This window comes from Procambarus clarkii, chromosome 67, assembly GCF_040958095.1.
Source record: "Procambarus clarkii isolate CNS0578487 chromosome 67, FALCON_Pclarkii_2.0, whole genome shotgun sequence".
Taxonomy (NCBI): Eukaryota; Metazoa; Arthropoda; class Malacostraca; order Decapoda; family Cambaridae; genus Procambarus; species Procambarus clarkii.
Genome location: NC_091216.1, coordinates 24,070,664 through 24,090,016, shown reverse-complemented (window position 1 = coordinate 24,090,016; position 19,353 = coordinate 24,070,664). Strand labels below are relative to the sequence as shown.

The 19,353-nt window shown below is 35.9% G+C and overlaps 2 protein-coding genes across 6 annotated transcripts in view; one reads left to right on the top strand and one right to left on the bottom strand.

The window, feature by feature from the left end:
* Positions 1–741: 741 nt before the first annotated feature.
* On the top strand, positions 742–11,961 carry mRpS21 (mitochondrial ribosomal protein S21). 2 transcript variants are annotated; one of them, XM_045757546.2, is made up of 4 exons: positions 743–1,068; positions 2,743–2,809; positions 4,351–4,470; positions 11,585–11,961. In XM_045757546.2, exons 1-3 carry the CDS (start codon positions 977–979, stop codon positions 4,465–4,467), a joined length of 276 nt encoding a protein of 91 aa, XP_045613502.2. In that variant the 5' UTR covers positions 743–976; the 3' UTR covers positions 4,468–4,470; positions 11,585–11,961. The 2 variants fall into 2 exon arrangements, with proteins under 2 accessions (XP_045613501.2, XP_045613502.2); XM_045757545.2 differs by lacking the exon at positions 11,585–11,961 and having other exon boundaries at positions 742–1,068; positions 4,351–4,535.
* Hmgcr (HMG coenzyme A reductase) overlaps positions 7,651–19,353 on the bottom strand; it is a 75,523-nt gene continuing 63,820 nt past the window's right edge. For all 4 annotated transcript variants that reach the window (XM_069310470.1, XM_045757547.2, XM_045757548.2 and 1 more), the window contains 4 exons: positions 18,043–18,149; positions 17,593–17,797; positions 16,991–17,165; positions 7,651–16,391 (listed from right to left, as the gene is read on the bottom strand). In XM_069310470.1, the coding sequence (XP_069166571.1) occupies positions 15,904–16,391; positions 16,991–17,165; positions 17,593–17,797; positions 18,043–18,149 (975 nt within the window). In that variant the 3' untranslated portion in view covers positions 7,651–15,903. The remainder of the gene's footprint in view (positions 16,392–16,990; positions 17,166–17,592; positions 17,798–18,042; positions 18,150–19,353) is intronic.

Sequence of the window (19,353 nt, the reverse complement as noted above, 5' to 3'; positions counted from 1 at the left end):
TACGTATGAGTATTTACTGCTACCAACCCCTTTTATGTTATTATTGTTGTTGTACACTTTATTTTACAAGGATACACAGTTACATAGTTGAGTACAAAATGTGGATATTAAGTGGAAATAAAGGGAAGCTTATTTCCAAGAGGCTGTAGATTTCTTGGAACTCCTCCGACGCCGGGCAGGAACCAAGAAAGCAGGGGGCATTTCCCCTCTGGATCGCTACACTGAGATGCTGGAATACAAAGCTCGCCGTTCAATGGTCTCTTAATTGTTGTTTAGAATAGCTTGGTACCGAGATCCTTAAGATACTTACTTTTACTGTAAGACACTTAACATTAAATAACCTAAACACAATGTAGAATAATATGAAACAGTATAGTTTATTCATATACATATATATAGTAGTCTGAAACGCTATGCATGTTAGTGGCTTTGGCAAAAATGTAAAAATATCTCTCTAATATCAAATTCAATTTAAATTCAAATATAATCTCACCAGCCCATTGTACCTTCTTATAAATAATAATAATAATTATTATTATTATTATTACTATTATTATTAGGTTCGAACCCTTATCACGGCCGTTATGGATTTGTTCATTTGATGCATACGCTATTGTGATGCATCAAATTGTGATTGTGATTTCACAGAAATTGTGATTTCTGTGTATAACGCCAACGTGTAATATTGTATAGTTTAGCGTGAGGGACCATTTTCTGTAGTGTAAGATGTGGTGCGGCCGCCTGGTGGCAGCACCAGGGAGAGCGTCACAACACAGTGGTCCGAGTGTCGGCTCTGGCTCCTCACTCCTCCACACCACAACAAACTGCTCCAGCAGGTCCGGCTTGAAGCAGACAAACGTTTATGTATCGCAGGAAAGGGTCGTGTATGCGACTGTGAGTGTTCGTGTAGTCGTTGGGAGAAGACTTCACGCAAACTTTGTGTATCGTAAAGGAGAGGAGGAAAAACGTCGCCGACATGCCTATGGGACACAAACATATTCAGTTCGTGGCCAGGACAGTGCTGTTGAAGAATAATAATGTAGACGAAGGAATGAAAGTAATAAACAGGTACATTTGTTTTTATTTTTTAATTGGTTAGGTTCACTAAAGTGTGTAATGCATCTTGGCTCGTCAGGTCACCGTACTAAACACAGCTTTTATGTAGACAGCCTAACCTGACCTATTTTATACATAATGTGTGAAGCATATTGTGTATAGTTGTGTTCACCTACTTGGCGAAGCTGTAAAGTCAGAATATTTGTTTTTTAATCGGCTGGGAAAAAATCCTCCAAATTGATAAACTTTTCACAAGCTGCTTACATGGACTTACGAATCAAAATGGTTTTGGCAGGTAGGCGGGTCAATGGGTCATTTGGTGGGTTATATATTATAAACATTTGTAATGCTTTTCTCCAATTATATATGCTTTAAAATACAGTAGTTGCTTACTATGTACCAACACTCATTAATGTGGTTGATTCTCCCAGTACTCTCATGGTCTATGAATCTCTTCTCATCCTTGAATGGTCAAGATCAAACATTGGGTATACCACATCTTGAGTGGATTTAACAGTCGAGTTTTATTGGGTTCCCAGCCGTGCTGATAGTGCCCAATGATCTTGCAAACACTACTGCTATGGAAACCATTTGTGCTTATTTCATCTCTTAAATTCCTTAAATTGTTACCATCATTCATAATTGGATTGGTAGCTGTTGGAGAGAGAGAGATGGTTAGGTATTCTTAATAACAAAATATGTGCAATTGTATCAAGTGGTGACCTATTCCCATGGCCTTACCTGTCAATTCTGAGGACCAAAGTCCCTGCAGCTGGTCTTAGGCTTCCTGGTTGGTGGTCTGGTCAGCCAGGCTGTTGTATGAAGCTGCTCACAGCCTGTCACTGTAACAAGAGTGATTACGTATTATCTAAATGTGATTAACTCATGGGCACTTAATGGGACTGAGACTTGCATCTTGCCATCAAGACTGCACAATTTTTCTAACTCTCACTTATCTCTTCATAGAATGTGCTGATGTTCAGAATTACTGGAAAATTGCTTTCTCGGTTTTCCTTTGAAAACCTGGCTTTAACACTCATTGACAACACCCATGGGCCACCTCTGGGTTTTCCCCAGGAGGGACAGGTGGTACAATGGGTAGGACTGCATGTTCCAGTCTCTGTCCTTTAGACACTTGTGTAATGTATTCATCACTTGAAGGGAGTTCTGATAATCCTCTAATATTCATGAAGAGTAAGTTGACCATGTATTAGTTCAGACAATTAAATAAAAAGAGGAAGGATCTAACACTGATGTCTCCTAGCACTTGCCAACACACTCATGGTACCAGGCAGGATTACAATAAGTTTGCTCAAAGACTTTATTTGGGTTCAAGTACACCGTCGCCGAAATATGTACTTACATCAAAATAAGAGGTAATGACTATAATATGATGATGGTATTCATCCTATTACAATCATTATTCATCTCTGTTCTCCACCACAGAGAACACACTAATCCATAATCTCAGATTCTGCTTTTCATTTTTGAGAGAGAAACGATCAAACTCCCAGATGGTCCCACATGGATCCTTTGTTCTTGAAATATGACCCCTACCGCAGATTGTTCAGCCCCCCCTCAGATATTCATTAATATTAATATAGGCCAAACCTTCCCTTCTGTTACAGTACAGCATATAACTGTCACCAAAGCAGTCACTAAGTACTGCATAATTTTGCTTTTCAGGATCATGGGCAAAGAAGGTCTTTTTGAACGTTATAGGCTGACAAGGTATTATGAAAAACCATTTCAGGTAAGTTGAATGCTGTATTACAGTTGTCATTGTTCAGTGTTCTATAAAAATTGCTGCTTTAGTTGGTTATCTTGCTATAAAAGCTTGCATTTAAATTTTCAATATAATTAAAAATTATCATTATTCAGCTTGACTTTTATATAAACGTGTAAATTACAGTGTCATTGATCTATCACTGATGATCTCCACATTAAGGTGGGAATGGGGTAATGATAATGAATGAATGTTAATTTATTCTAAATTATTATAATGCTATTTACTCAAAATCATAAAAGTTACATGTACACATGTAATAGAAAAATTTAGCAAGGAACATAATTTATACTATATTTTGTGGTATAGCTACATAATAGACAATGGAAATGGCTTTGGCTAGGTTGCATGTTGGTCACACCTACTTATTTAGGTGGTTGTTTATTTATTTGGCTTATTTATTTATGTTCTCTTGTGAACATTTGATGGGACAACATTCAGCTCCTTTTGCTCGGCATTGTCCCACTTAGTCATGCACCTCCTTGTGGAGTGTCCCAATTTACAGAATATCATTCCGGGTCACTTGTCCCTAAAGAGAAACCTTGGTGAATCAGAAACCCTTGATGTCGCTTACCTTTTGTCACCTTGTTCTTATAATGGTATCCTGAGTGATGTTTAATACCTTTTAAATATCCCACAACACACAGTTTTACATGGTCTTCATGGTTTGGCTCAGTAAAGATGTCGTCAATATGAGGAAATGGCAACCTCTCTGTCAAGTTCTCCCCTCCCACCGAGAGTCCCACAATTTCAAGCAATGCCTTACCCAATGTTTAATTGTCCCTTTCCCCTTATTCCTACCTTATTCTCTTATTTCTTACTGTATGTTTGATTGTCCCCATAATCCTTCGACCCTTCACCTCACCCCACACAACTTCACCCCATCCACATGTGTGTTTAACCCAAAACTGCACCTAATGTACTCATTCTTTATCTGAAGATGTTCTAGAGTGGAACGAAATGTCGTAGAAAGTAAATCCTTCAATAATACTAGTTTCTTGGCCATGAATTTTTAGTAACTTGATTGCTTTTCTTAATACTGACACTAAGAAAATAGAAGCATAGAAAGCTTATACTATAAGTTCAGCAATACCAGCAATGCACTCATTTTAATAAACAATATTAAATATATATATACAGTATATATATGTATATAATAAGAACTTCTATGTTCAGAAACCAAAAAAGCACAAAAACAATGAAATTCTTCACAAAAAAATCAAGCGCAGTCGTCACTAGGTGGTAGATACTCTTAAACTGAAGTGCGCCACGTGCTCGGTCAGCCCATATGTATATCAACAAACTCGAGCACCGAGGCAACCCACGAATACCAAGTCAAATTCATTCTTGGGCTCAAGAACCAAAAAATTTGAAAAAGGGGACATTCAAAAATCAAGGTTCTACTGTATATGTGTATACTGTATAAATATATTTTCACAAATGTTTGTATGTCATCCTGTTAAGAATTGTATTTCTTGGTTATGTTAATTATGCTTTTATCTCCGTAGACTCGACGCCGCATTAACTTTGAAAAGGCCAAGGGTATTTATAATGAAGACATGAACAGGAAGATTCAGTTTGTCATGAGGAAAAATAGAATGGACCCATGGATAGGTTGTGAGTAAAATGTAAATTGATAAATCTTATAAATAGTTCTGATATATGTATAATTATCTAATAAAACTTTAATATATTGCATATATTTCCACCTTTACAGTATAAGTTGCTTAAAAACCACATTTTCATGTCCTGTGTAGGACGTAACTACAGGTAATTGGGTTGAGCGGTAATTGATATAAAATTGGCCATATTCTTATTTTCATATTGCAGCATCGGCTATTATAAACCAAATTGCAAGAAAGCAATGTTTTATCATTGTATTTTTTCTCATTCATTACTTATAATAGTGAGCCTTCTTTACAGGTGGGCAGTGTAAAGTCCTACTTGAATGCTTCTAAAGTGCTGAAAGTTTAGCAAATTTGCATGTTTTAATAATATCTCGCTAACTTGGATTGTACCTGAATGTGAGATTCTGAGAGTTGTTCTACTCCCCAAGCCTGGCCCAGGGCCAGGCTTGACTTGTGGGACCTTGGTCCAACAGGCTGTTGCTTGGAGCGGCCCGCAGACTCGCATATCCACTACAGCCCGGCTGGTCCAGCACTTCTTGTAGAAAACTGTCCAGTTTTTCTTGAAGACTTCCAATTTTGTTCTGGCAATATTTCTTACACTTGCTGGCAGGATATTGAACCACCATGGACTTCTGATGTTCATACAGTGTTCCCTGATTGTGTGTATGGTACCTCTACTTTCGATTTGATGTCCAAAGGGCTTGGAAAAGATGTAGGAGGAAGAGGGATGAGGCGATAAAATTCTTGGAAGAGGATTTGGGTGTGAAGAGAGGAGGCTTGAAAGTTCGGTGGCCTACCCACCATGGGTTGGCATTTATTTCACCTCTACTCTTCACTGGCTCTGTTCTGCATTTCCTTCCATATTGTTCACTCCAGTATGTTTATTTTACTGTGCAAATTTGAGACCTGGCCCTCCAGTACCTTCTGTGTACAGTATACTGTATATTATTTTATACGTCTCTTGTCTCCTTTCTAGAGAGCACATTTTGATAGCTTTGAGACGAGCCTTATAATTTAGGTGCTTTATCGTGTCTGTGCATGCCATATATTGTATTCCCATATTTCAGCACTCTCTTGCTCTGAAGGGGAAAGTAAGTATCGAGCAGTACTCAAGGTGGGACAGCATCAGTGATTTGATTAGTATGAGCAATGTGATGAGATCCCAGGATTTGTAGGTTCTTGTAATCCATCCTATCATTTTTCTAGCCGATTCTTTATTTGCTTGGTTATACTCTCTAAACGTTAATATATCAGACGTCATTATTCCAGAGCCTTTATATGTTGCTTTCCTATTATGAGCAGATTTGATTGGGTTTTGTACCCTGTATTTTGTTTGTCTTAATTTTTACCATACCTAAACACCTGGAATTCACTGTTAAACATCTTGTTATTTTCTGCTGCCCAATCGAAAAATTTATATTTAATCAGCTTGTAGTTTTTCAATGTCTTATACACAAGTAATTTTCATGCTGGTTTTTGTCATCTGTAAAAGATGGCATTAAGCTGTGACTTGTATTTTTGTCTGTATTGGATATGAGAATAAGGAGAAGCAGTGGTGCAAGGGCTGTGCTCTGAAGTACAGAGCTTTTAACTGTGCTTGGACTCTTGTTTTATTTGGTTGGCTAATATTCTTTGCATTCAGTTTGACAAGATTTAATATTCATCGCCCTACATTATCTGTTATTTCTACTGATCTCATTTTGTGGGCCATGACTCCATGGTCACATTTATCATATGCCTTTGCAAAGTTCACGTATACCACATCTGCATTCTGTTTTTCTTCTCATGCATCAGTGATTTTGTCATAGTGGTCAAGCATCTGCAAAAGGCATAATCTTCCCACTGTAAATCCATGTTGACCTGGGTTAAGGTCATTGATCAACTATTATTATGTGGGACGTAAGTGCAATTGGTCTATAATTCGTAGTCAATGCTTTGCTCTTTCCCATGTGTAGGGGAGCTATATCTATTAAGTGATTTTGGTATCTCCCTGGTTTCAAAGATATTAGTCCACACTACACTTTAGTGCCAGTAGCACAAGTACTCAGTTTTTTATATAAATACTCCTGTATCGAATTCCAAGAGTCTGGACCCTGAGCCCAGTGTGTGGGCATGTCAATATCTCTAAAAAAAAAATCTGCAGAATTTGTTGATATCAGTTATATTTTCAGGGGTTTGGATATCATGTTGCTGTCTGGATCTTCCACTTTCTTTCTGTTTATTGAGGTGCTGAACATGCTCTGCATTTTTAGGATTTAACTAAAAATCTGTTATATTTCTTCTTTGTAGTCTTGTGTGTGTGTGAATTTTCATAGTAAGCATAGGTCCAGTACTGAGGTTTTCTTATTTTGATTTTACGTATGTGAAGAAATACTTTGGATTCTTTTTTATCTCTTGTGTGGCATTGTTCTAATTGCATTTCTTCAATCTGACATGATTGCTTCAGTCTCGGTTCTATTTCTTCCATCTCTGTTTAATTTATTCATTCTTTGTAGAGGGAGCTGTGTCTGCTTAAGCATTAATTTTTTCCTTCTGTAGTGCCATCTGCATTCTTTCAACACTGGTCCTCTTTCTGACTTTCTGCAAAGGAACATGTCTCTGACAGACTTTATATGCTTTAACAGTTTTTTATTCCTTATGTGGGATTATAATTACTGTACTTGGAACAGTTTCCCCACTGAAAGTTCCATGTTTATTTTTCCCAATCAATTTTAATAAAAAATAGAATTTATTGAATAACATTTTGAGTATTGGTTGGTTTGCACTTCAATGAGCTTTTGATATGAATGTGGTATCTGAGATTGTAATATCACTGATTATTTCTTCATTGTTAGTAAAAAGCAGATTTAGAATATTTTTGGTCCTAGTTAACTGTTGTCTGCTGGTTGAGCAAAGAATGAGTACAGAATTTAAGTAATTCTCTGACCTGTGGTTGGTTATTTCCAGATTAGATTTTGGTTTAATTTATAAATTGCTCTTTTTTTTTCATTATCGTATGTTTTTTCCCAAGCTCTTATTTGTATCTAATTTGAACACATTTATGGGTGGCAAGACAGGCAACTTTACCTTATGTCCCAGTGTGTGGCATCATCAGCCTTGGGAGTTACTTCACGTACAGTGGATACAAGGACTCTCGTACTCCAGAACTATAATTCAACACTAGTAGGATAATGAACAATGTTTCGAAGAAAGAATTTTACTGCAAAGTAAAAATATAAAACCAATTACAGCACACCAGTATTACCTCTCAGAGGCAAGATAAAACATTCTACAGAATGAAACTGTAAAAGAAAGCAAACATAAGATCTTGTTTGATTATCAGGTTATCTTTAAACTATTCGCCATCAATAGGCTATTATTACCGAGGTGAAAGATCTTTACTTTTTTCATTATCCAGAATATGATTAAGTAAGCACTATTCGGTGTATTATTGTCATGTACTTTTTTTTTTTCTTTAGATGTTCTTCCATTGAGATATTTGATCCATTATAATATTTGTGCTATTTCACTATTGCCCAATATCATAATTTATCTATATCTGTCTATCTATAATCAAAGTTTTCAGTGAGGATCCACAAGGTCTTCTCTGAGTACTTTTTATTTTTTTTCTCCGAGGCTATGGGTCCCTACACTTGCACCAGAGGTGGTACCCCCTCTATATTATATATATATATATTATATAAAATACAATTTTTATCTATCCCTCTCAATACACTGTACTTTGACTCATTGCTTCACTAAAGTTATTTTGATAAAATATAATGCTATGGCATCCTTCAAGTTTTACATTTTGTTCACCTAGCAAGAATTTCACCTCGCCTATATTCCAGTCAACGAATTGACAAAATGCTCACAAAATTTTTAATTAACTGAACAGATTGATACTGACATATTTTAATCATTGTTAATATGCTATAATACCATTCACATTTACTATTTTTTTTACCTCAAATACAGTACTACTAATTTTTATAGAAATTTTAAGATGCAACTAAAATACCTCTAATGGTCTTTTAATGAAAATGCACCAATTTCATATGTGTGTGTGTGTGTATTTACTATTTTTGTTTGCAGATACAAAGTCTTGTACAGTACTTAAATTCTTGGACCCCCACCTTCCTAACAATTAATTTTTTTCTTATTTTTATCCAATACATATATTTCTCTCAAACACACGTGCACACATCTCCAGGAAGCTGCCTGTAGCAGCTGTCTAATTTGCAAGTACCTATTTACTGCTAGGTGAACATCAGGGTGAAAGAAACTGTCCATTTTTTTCCGCCTCCGCCAGGAATCGAACCCAGGTCATTAGCACTTTGAACCCCAAGCGCTGATCCATGTGTGTGTGTATTATATACACACATGAAATTAAACATCATTTTTTACTATTGTTAATTTGCTCATGGATATTTTCCACTATGTAAATACCTTCTACCATCTAGATTCCAGGGGTTGAAGAAGCACTAAATCATTATCTTTCCGTTTTATTCAAAACTTCATCAGCAACGTGACATCTTTAGGAATAAACAATGCACTAAACACAGATATACCAAACTTACATGCAGAAGCAGACCTTTATGGGTGTGGGTTCATCTTACTCTGCATTTCTTTGTCTTCCTTAATCGTAGAGAGCCCCGAGGAATGAGGGCCAAGGTGATTACTGCCTAACTCCATCAATTGGGTGTCTCTTGAGTTTGCTATCTTCCCTCTGATTCATTGGAGGGTTATCAAGGAACTATATACACAAAAGTCGAATTTGCTTGAATATTAATTACTGGTGTCAGCTCCTGAATGAACTTAGAGTATATGGAGCCTCCAATGATCGTTGGTGTGTATGATTATTGTGGTGTCCTTCATTTATGTCCTGGCAATTCAAGATGATAATGTGTTGAGAATGAAGTTGCTTAATACTTCCTGGAGGCATTAAGCAATATCACTCTGAACACCACAACACCATCATAAATTGCCAGGACAGTGAAGGACACCACAATAATCACATGCACCTATGATCGTAGGAGGCTCCATATACTTGAGGCCATGTTGATTTAGGAGCTGACATCAGTAATCAACATTCAAGTGAATTCGACTTCGAGCATACGGTTATTTTATGGCCCTCCAATGATCCAGAGGGAAGATAACAGAAGCAGGAGACAACTAATTGATGGAGTTAGGCAACAATTATCTCACCTTATTCTTTGGAGCTCTGTACGATTAAGAAAGTTAAGTAAATCGTAGGTTGAGGTGAACCCACATTATAAAGGTTTGCTTCTGCATGTAAGTTTAGTATACCTGTGTCCTAGTGCAGTGTGTAGTCCTGAAGATGTCACATTGCTGATGAAAGTTTGATTAAAATGGAATTGTAATTTGATGTTTAAATTAAGATTAAGGTATTTATGTAGAATGGAAAATATCCATTAGAAAATGAATAATATATATATAATACAGTATTACATTTAATGTAGTCATGGATCAGCTACTTATTTTTCTCATACGTTAAAACATTTTGAACTGCATTCTGTTCGGAATTTAATCCTTTGATATTTACCAGTTATATTCATCACCTAAACTGATACTTCAACAGAATAAATAGCAAAACTTTAAAATAATAATTTTCTTTATAAGAGCAACTTATAAAACTTAACATAATGCCTTTGCAAGTTAAATATGTAATATGGAGGAAGTATTGTTTAAGAAAAGTCTTAATGCAGCTAAGTCTATTGGAAGACTACATGTGTGTCATTAGCAGTGTTTTGACAGTTACCAACTGCACCACCTTAACACAAGAAAGGCATAATTTTGACAATTTCACCGTGTTCATCACTAAACAACAAAAAGTCTAAGTTTTATGTGTAAGACAGTCTACAGTATTTGTTTGCTGTACATATAAATTATCCCAAAAAATTCAAGAATGGGAGAGAGAGGCTCCCCCCCCCATTTACTAGTGAGTGCATACACGCAAAAAAGTAGTCAAGTGAAGGAATACATCAAGACTTCATTTACATGTTTATAAACAACTCTCCTGGTATCTGATAATAAGAAATTTGAAGTCTTTAAGGAAAACTACATTTAGCAAAGAAAAAGATACCTTTGTTCTTCAGATTTTAAGATAAATGTTGGATAAATTTAGGAATAGTAAATGAAGGTAATAGAGTATGAACTTGATTTACATGGCTACCACAATTTCTGTGAAAGCTTTATACAATAATGTATATCAATACAAATGTGTACAATATTTATGCACTTGACCATAAAATGTGACTGATCACTGTGTAGATGTTGCCAATAAGCCTTGTAGGAAAAAACTTCGTAGTTTAACTCCCTAACATGGCAGCTATCAGTTTAGATATCCACACCCAGATGCATGTCCACCTATGCACAAAGAAAATCCAAAAAATATTTTCTCATAAAATGATTAATTTGGATGCAAAATGAATGGAAAAGTGGAAATAAACTAAATACCTACATTGTAGGCAGTTACATGCACTGAATTGATTGAGTGGTGATGTATGGTAGCCCAACCCCCATATCTCTATGCCAGAGCTTTGTCAGCAAAACACTGCCTAAGCCACACTCAGTGTTGACCTTGGAAGTCTAGATTATCATATGTATCAATGAATGTATGTACATATCAGTACAAACTAAGGAAATTGCAGAAGTCCTATTGGGCCATTCAAAGCAGCTATTTACTACTGTATATGAATGATATAAACATTAGCAGCTTCATATGAGCCAATAGGGCTTCTGTAGTTCCTTTATGATGGTTGGTTGACCCGGTATACTTTGTTACAACCATATAGAGTTGCGAAAGCCATAGGAACAGAATCGGTATGCGTACATAATTATAAGGAAATTTTATACCATGTCAATTACAAAGTTCACATAACATTAGCGACGATATTTCCACAATAAGCAATCTTGAAACAATACCTGGATTTTTCCATGTGTCAAAATAAACTCCACTACTGTATATCCATGTTAGCATCATTCATGTAAAACCCAAACAATAATACTGTAGTTTAAATAAATGTAAGACGATAACTGCATTTTAAGGGTTAATGATGCACTAACTCTGATACCTGTACAAATTCATTTTTTTTTTTTTTTTTTTTTACAGAACTAACGTGCGATATACGAGGCATTCATTAACATGCCCAGCTAGGTGCTACTTTAGCCAAAAAAGTGTACTAATGTATTACCCAACCCTCTATTTTGCCACAGCATAATACTAGTTTTACCATCTGAACTACAAACAGGGTTATTTGGCATTTTCTTGCCATCAAAATTAAATTTCTCCAGAGTTTCATACTCCCAAGTGTCCTGCACCTCAAAAGCTTAAACATAAACCCAAAGACTTGTATGCCCTCCTGTCACATACCAACCCAACACACGCAATAGTTCCAGCACCTTTTTCTTAACGTAAATCTGCAGATATTGAAAGAGGTCCAAGTTCAGAGGTGAACCTACTGGATTATAATAAATGACTACCTTCTATACAGGATGTTATTTTTTTCCTCTTTCTTGCTATATAATTGTTCTTGACCTAAAAATAAATAAATAATGCTTGCACCATCTTGAATAGTTAAGGTATTATCATCAAGTCGGGTGTGCTCTCACTGACTGCATTTTTCTCCAATTGCAGACCCCATTGCAACATGCCTTTTAAGTTTCATCAATTTATGTATGCTAATATGAAATAATTACATTGAGTTATGTACAGTTAGAAAAAAAATCACCAGGAAAGCATTTCTGGTTACCAAGATTTGGCATTTTTAAAAGTAGCAACACTGACTGCATTTATATTTATGGTGCTAAGCCAGATATGTTAGTAAATGCATCATATGTACATGTCACAGGGGAAATATTAGTGCTTTCACTCGTTATTGACGCAGTATAGTGTCAAAAAAAAAAAGTTGGCCTGCTTTCGGCTTGGCCAACTTGATAGGGCGCGCCGCGGTTTTGGACATTATATGCATAAATTCGCATAGGGAATTTTAATGCCAACACATTTATACCAAAATGAAAGACCTAGGACGAGAATTGAGGTAACAAAGTTGAAAAAGAGTATACACATCTTATTGCTCTTGAACACTCACTGGGGTAACACCCTGTCACTTTCTCTGTTTGCTGTGGGTGGTACGCCTGGCTTTTGGACTTTATATGCATATACTCCTGTGGGGAATTCTATTGCGAACACAATGATACCAAAAATGAAAGACCTAGGATGAGAATTGAGGTTGACCAATGTGAAGAGAGAGTACACATTTTATTGCTCTTGCACGCTCCCAGGTAACATGCTCTCACTCACTTTGTTTGTTTGTTGACTTTTGGACTTTATATGCCTTTAGTCCTGTAGAGAATTCTATTGTGAACACATTCATACCAAATTTAAAAACCTAGGACAAGAATTGAGATGACAAAGTTGAAAAGTACTGTATACACTTTTCAGCATTATCGCGCATTCCCATGGAATGGCAAGCACACCTTGGGGTGGTGCGGCGCTCTCACCCAAAGCGTTAGAAAACAGGAAAGTGAGATAATAAGACTAGTTGGCTTCAGTTGCCTATGGAAGTACTACAGTACTGCAAACAACTGGGTTGGTGCCATTTGTCAGTGCAGATAATTTTTTTTTAATCCCGTATTAAAAAGGGTTGCAGAGAACAGTGTGGCATTAATAACCAATACAATACATAAAAAATTATGTATGCATTTCTCTCTCTCTCTCGCCTCTATTTTCTTATTTATGTGCAATTGACAAGGTAAGCTTTAATCTTTGAAGATTATAATTATAGATCTTGTCTAATATTACAATACTGTGTCAACGCATTACTAGATAACCAGACTATGGTGCAAAATTATTTCTCAAAAATCCTTAACACATGAAAGGAGAGAGAGATGCAAGGGAAAATTTTTACAGAGCATCATCCCCCATCATAGTGCGGCATTAAACGACTCGCATGACTACTACTCTCAAACTGTTTGATGACTGGAATTATTTGTTCAAATACATACCAGAATGTTCACTGAATTAATTTTTTTCCTTCTACTACAATGTAGAAATTCAAAATAGCCAAAAAGTTCTGTACATAAAGCAATTATCAATGGTAATGAATGGAAATGCCCTAGTACATAGCACTGTAAACGTACAACATTAACCAACATTCGAACAAATTATGACATCTAAATAAAAAAGCTTGAGTAACTAAACTTATATCCAAACCACAGATCAGAAAACACAGAAACGATGTTTCAGTTCATCCTGAATAATGTACATCATCACAATTATGCAACGTGATAAAGGTCCAAGATTGACCGAAATGTTGTCTCCTCTTCAGTTCTGATGCATGGTTTGGATATCATATCTTCAGCCAAGTTATTGTGACTCAACATCTACAGTAACTGAACTTTATGCATTATAATTGCTGTAAATTAAGTGTCCATGAAGATGTGTTTACTAAAAGAAGATTAACCATTCTAGGAGATAGTCTGAAAGAACTCATCACTGACACCACCACCCTCCCCAACCATGAGAATAATTTTGCCTAACACAGGAATAACAATTAAAAATTCCCAGAAAGCCACTAAATTGCCAAAACATGGCAAAGCACATACAGTACACACTTTTTTTCATAGGGTTTACAATTTTTTTGGACGAGTGCAATGCGCTATTCATGGCCTCTTCCAAACATTCTGTGACTGTTGCACGCTGAAATGTCCATATAGAATAAAGGTATTGATTCATCTACATTACTGATAAGTGTACATTCTTTAAATTACTAATTTTTATTTAATGACATGCCTACCTAAAGAGGGATAAAATGTTTGGGAGATATGTAATATAGATCTATTTTTCTCGGCAAATATTAACTTTACAGAGCATTATTTTACCGGACAAGGTTTTCCCAGAGCATCTCTCACAATATGTGAGCCTACTGTACTTCAAATCATCTCATCTCACTCATTCATTTCACTCATTTCTCATCTCACTCATTACATGCGTAAGACAGATTTTAATGTGTGTTCGTCGCCACTTTTCAACGTCCACTTGAAAAACTTCAACATACCTAATATTTTATCTAAGGTTTCTGTAATGCTGCCCTATTAGAGGATTTTATAGCCACCAATTTTCCCCACGTCAAACTTTAAATACTACGCTAAAATTTGACAAATATGTTGATATTATAAGAACTTATTTGAAGTCGGTAGTTCTATCATTGGCTCAGTGAAAAGGTCAAATACTAAAATATCTTGAAATGCTATACTTACTAGTATACTGTTGAATATTTTGATATTTTCCCTGCATGATCATCCTACATATAAAATAAACAAACTTTGGAACATAATTCGAGTACAGTAATATTACATGTTATTCAGTGTCATTATGCATTATGACATATTTAGAACAATTCTAAATGTCTCATTGGAGGGTTTTACAAAAAGCACAACCCTGATATAAGCATGCAGCCAAAACTGCCCAAAGAAACATTTGGTATGACAAAATAAAATTGTGAAGTAGTAAAATGCATTCTGAAGATAGTGCAAAGTATAATACAAGAGTTATGTATTGGTATTTGTATGTACAGTATAAACATAAAATAGTATGTATGTATATATATACAGTGTGTGTAATACAGGCTACATTGCACATGGCAAGTGAGGTATAGTAGGGCTGTGTGAAAATGTTTCATTTACCTTTCGGTTTAAGATACACTGCAAGCAAAATGAGAGTATGAACTTCAATCACAATTGCACAAGTAAAAATCTAATGCAATGCATGCATAATACAGCTTAAGATGCCTTCCCCTTAGTTGTATTGCATACCCAGAAGTGACAAACTGACAAAATTGGTTACTTGTACAATTGTAATAGCAATAAACATAATATTGTATTACCTTAGGACACCTGTAGTCGCCTTCACAGTATTGTCACCACCAATCACATTGCTGGGAAACTTATTCCAATTAGAAGAAGAAACTTTTGAAAAAAGATTTTAGTACTCTTAAGTTAATGTTTATCAAAATTCACATGATGAAAAAGTTTTTATAAATTTAAAGTCTGTAATAAATTTCACTATTACATAGTATAAATGCATAACACCTTATATTTATGTCACAACCTTTTAATTACAAAAATAAATCAATAAATATATGGTTAAAATAAATTGAGGAACAATCCAGCATTCCTGACAATACAGTAACATTCACAGGGCACTGCGTGCTGCTACAGTCCTTTCAGTACAGTCTAAATAAAATGCAAACCTGAATAACCATGGAAAGGTTCGCCTAACCACATAGTTGACACAAAATAATAAAAAAGAATGGCACTCTTTTAAATTATAATGTTTTATATTAGAATGAGTGCAGGAAGCCCTGCCAGCACCATCAATGTAATGCTATTTAACTATTAAGAGATTATCCTTAGCAACGACTTCTTTCTTTACCCGTCACTCAAATGTGGAACCGAAATATTCGCTGGATCCTTACAAAGTGGCATAACAATATTTGAAATGACATCCTTTTTGCTTATACCATTGTCTCCTTGTTTACCACCAATCACTGGATCCTGCGATGGTAAAATAATTTTCTGGCCAATGTCCTTGTCACCTGCTCCACTGCCCCCTTTCATACAACTTGTAACCGGCCCTATATCAACAGCTGCTGTTTTGTCAAATGCATTATTACTAGACTTGGAGGAAGAATTAGTATCAGTTGCCATGGTAGAGGCAGTGGTAGTTTCAGCACCACCACTGGTAGTAGATGATGGAGAACTATTTCCATTTTTTACTCTGTTGTGAGCCATGTGACTTTTGACCAGGTGTCCTGCAGCCAATGCAGACATCAGAGACAGCTCTCCAGCCAATACTGTCCCAGCCACAATCTTGGCAAATTGACATGCGTTCTCACCTGGGCTCTCTTGGTGTGCCCCTGAAAAACGAATGTAAAAAGAGAATGAAAAACTCAAGCTTTTCTCGCTATATTTATATAAAATACAACCCATAAAATATTCAAGATTATTATATTGTATAAAGCTAAACTTCTTTTAAGACAAAATTACATGATTATATATACTGCATAAGCACAAATGATTTAAAACTGTCCAGTACTTATATTTAAATGTAAAATAAACATATGAAAAACAACCTACACAAAAGGGACCACAAAAGGTTAAAGCTTCACCTGAACAATCCAGTGTTGTGAGACAACAAAAACCATTTTAAATGTCAACTGATAGTTGGCCTTGGATACCACCACCAGGTGAGCTCGGGTCACATAGGGTCACCTTACCCTTCATCCTGAGTCATACACTAAATAAAATTCAAATAGATCTTCTAAAGATTGGAAAAAATGGACTTTAGTTGATCTCTTAGACCTCACTATTTTTTTCCCATGTACTACACCTTCAAGTTTAATTTACACTTTCTTTTTACAGGAACATAACCCCAGCACAAATTGAGATCCACCTGCATGACATTATTGAAAGGAAAAATGGATATAAGCTTTTGATAATTTGGTTGAGTACTGACCTTTGACCCCAAGCATGGTGAGGCAGGCAGATTGTGGTGCCAGACCAGTGCCCCCTCCAACAGTGCCTACTTCTAGAGAAGGCATTGTGACCGTTATGTGTAGGTCCTCTCCTTTCTCACCCCACGCTTCCATCAGAGTCATACAGTTACTGCTCCCAACTACTTGTGCAGGATCCTGAAAAAATCTCAAGCTTCAAAATATATTTCCTTCCAAAACAATTTCCCTCCTTGATTTTATTTGTTCAACCTGTCCATGTTTCACATGTCTGGATATGTACTTGGCATATGTTCAATGGGTAAGGCAAAAAATTACTGTCCTGAGAATTGTATAATGAATATGTTATCTTTCATTACATCAAAAATTTCCTATAATCAATATTGGTCAAAATAAATTACTATCTTTAATATGATTGTACTTTGATGCATGGAATGATAAATGAATAAAGGTGAATCACACAGATCCAAATGATCAAAGAATAAAACTTAAGAAGCAGTAAGCACAAGGGGCAATCTTGTCATAATAGCTATCTCTAAGCCTCACAAACTGAGCTACGTTCAATAAATTCTGCAAGAAACACAAGTCCTGTGTAAACCAGACTTACCTGACCACATGCAATGTATACTGCTGCTACAATGTTGGCTGCATGGGCATTGTTGCCTCCTATTGAACCAGCTAATGAAGATCCAACCAAATTCTTAGTAATATTGGCTTCGACAAGAGCCGCCACTGTAGTTTTCAATATTGACGAGACTACTTTTGCAGGTACGATACCTTCACACACAACAGATTTGCCCCGACCTTGAATCCTGGAGCAAGTTTAATTTATTAACCTAATGTAAAAGTTTGTTATTGTTGATTATTTTATCATTACATCTACTAAGTCATTATTAAATCTAATAAAAAATTACCTATATTTTTTTACAAACACTTTAATAGATATATTTTGCCACATCTATTATATAAAACAAACTATTGCATTCAACACACCTGTGTATACGTGTTTTAAATACAATGTAATTAATTTTATATGATGACCCCACATTCAACTTACCAATTAATGGCCGATGGTTTTTTATCCACACAATAGTTGCCACTAACACTCAAAACCTCGAGGTCCGGGAAGTGTTTCTTCAGGGCCTTAAGTCCTGCCTCTGTACCCTTTAAAAAAAAAAAAAAATACAACTGCATAAATAATCCACATAATAGAAAACAAGTGTTTACTTTAAAGATTCTTATCTTGAGGTTATCTTGAAATGATTTCGGGGCTTAGCATCCCCGCGGCCCGGTCCTCGACCGGGCCTCCTTTTTGTTACACACCCTCAGAAAGCAGCCTGTAGCAGCTGTCTAACTCCCAGGTACCTATTTATTGATAGGTAACAAGGGCATCAGAGTGAAAGAAACTCTGCCCATTTTGTTCGATCCCCTCCACCAGGAATCGAACCCGGAACCTCAGGACTACAAATACGAAGTGCTGTCCACTCAGTTGTCAGGCCTCTTAATTAAGATTCATTAATTACAAATATGCCTCATTTGTCACACTGTCAACATATACAGTACCTTCTTTTGTGAAAGAGAAAACATGCACTCTCTTGAACATTATATTGTAGAATGTCCCATACTGACTGACTTTCGCCCTCCTGGGTTAAGGTATGCTGAACTCTGTAGTTACTATATGAGTACTGGAACACTTGAAGATATACTGTATTGGACTTGTATCCAAAATTGACCATGTAATATATCAATCATACAATGAGACAAATGTATGTGAATGCATGTGTGTGTGTATATATGTATGTGTATATGTGTGTGTGTATGTATATGTATGGGTATAAAGCATATATGGAAGCTGATCAGAATTACATTTCACCTTTGTGAATGTACATTAATGACACTATGTAAAAGACACATCTAATACTTTATGTAGGGCATACGTAAATCTGTGTATCTATGTATTTACGTATGTAGGTTAGCTTAGCATTTTAAAAGCACCGAATCACCTTCTGTGGTTGATTGTTCAATAAACCCTTGAACTGTATGTTTAACACTTCTCTAACCCTGTCCATGGAGGACAGAAAAAAATATATATATGCTGGTTAGCATTGTAAATGTGTGGCCACGTCTGTGGTAGAAAATAATAAAAAAAAAAAAAAAAAAAATACCTTCTGGCATCAAATAAAGGGACAACAGTGTACCTTGTAAGTCCATTGTCGATGTGACGATGTGCATTGAATTTTGTAACTATCTCATCAAGATTGTACCTTGCTTAGCTAAATGAATTGTGGGGGTTCAGTCCCTGAGCCCATTATGTGCCTCTGTAACCCTTTCCACTACCGCCCACAAGATGGGTATGGGGTGTATAATA

Bases quoted from the DNA above. Each gene is read 5' to 3' on its own strand.
- mRpS21 (XM_045757546.2), top strand. From the start codon at position 977: ATGCCTATGGGACACAAACATATTCAGTTCGTGGCCAGGACAGTGCTG. The intron at 1,069-2,742 runs GTACATTTGTTT...TTTGCTTTTCAG, and splicing joins GGAATGAAAGTAATAAACAG to GATCATGGGCAAAGAAGGTC. The intron at 2,810-4,350 runs GTAAGTTGAATG...TTATCTCCGTAG, and splicing joins ATTATGAAAAACCATTTCAG to ACTCGACGCCGCATTAACTT.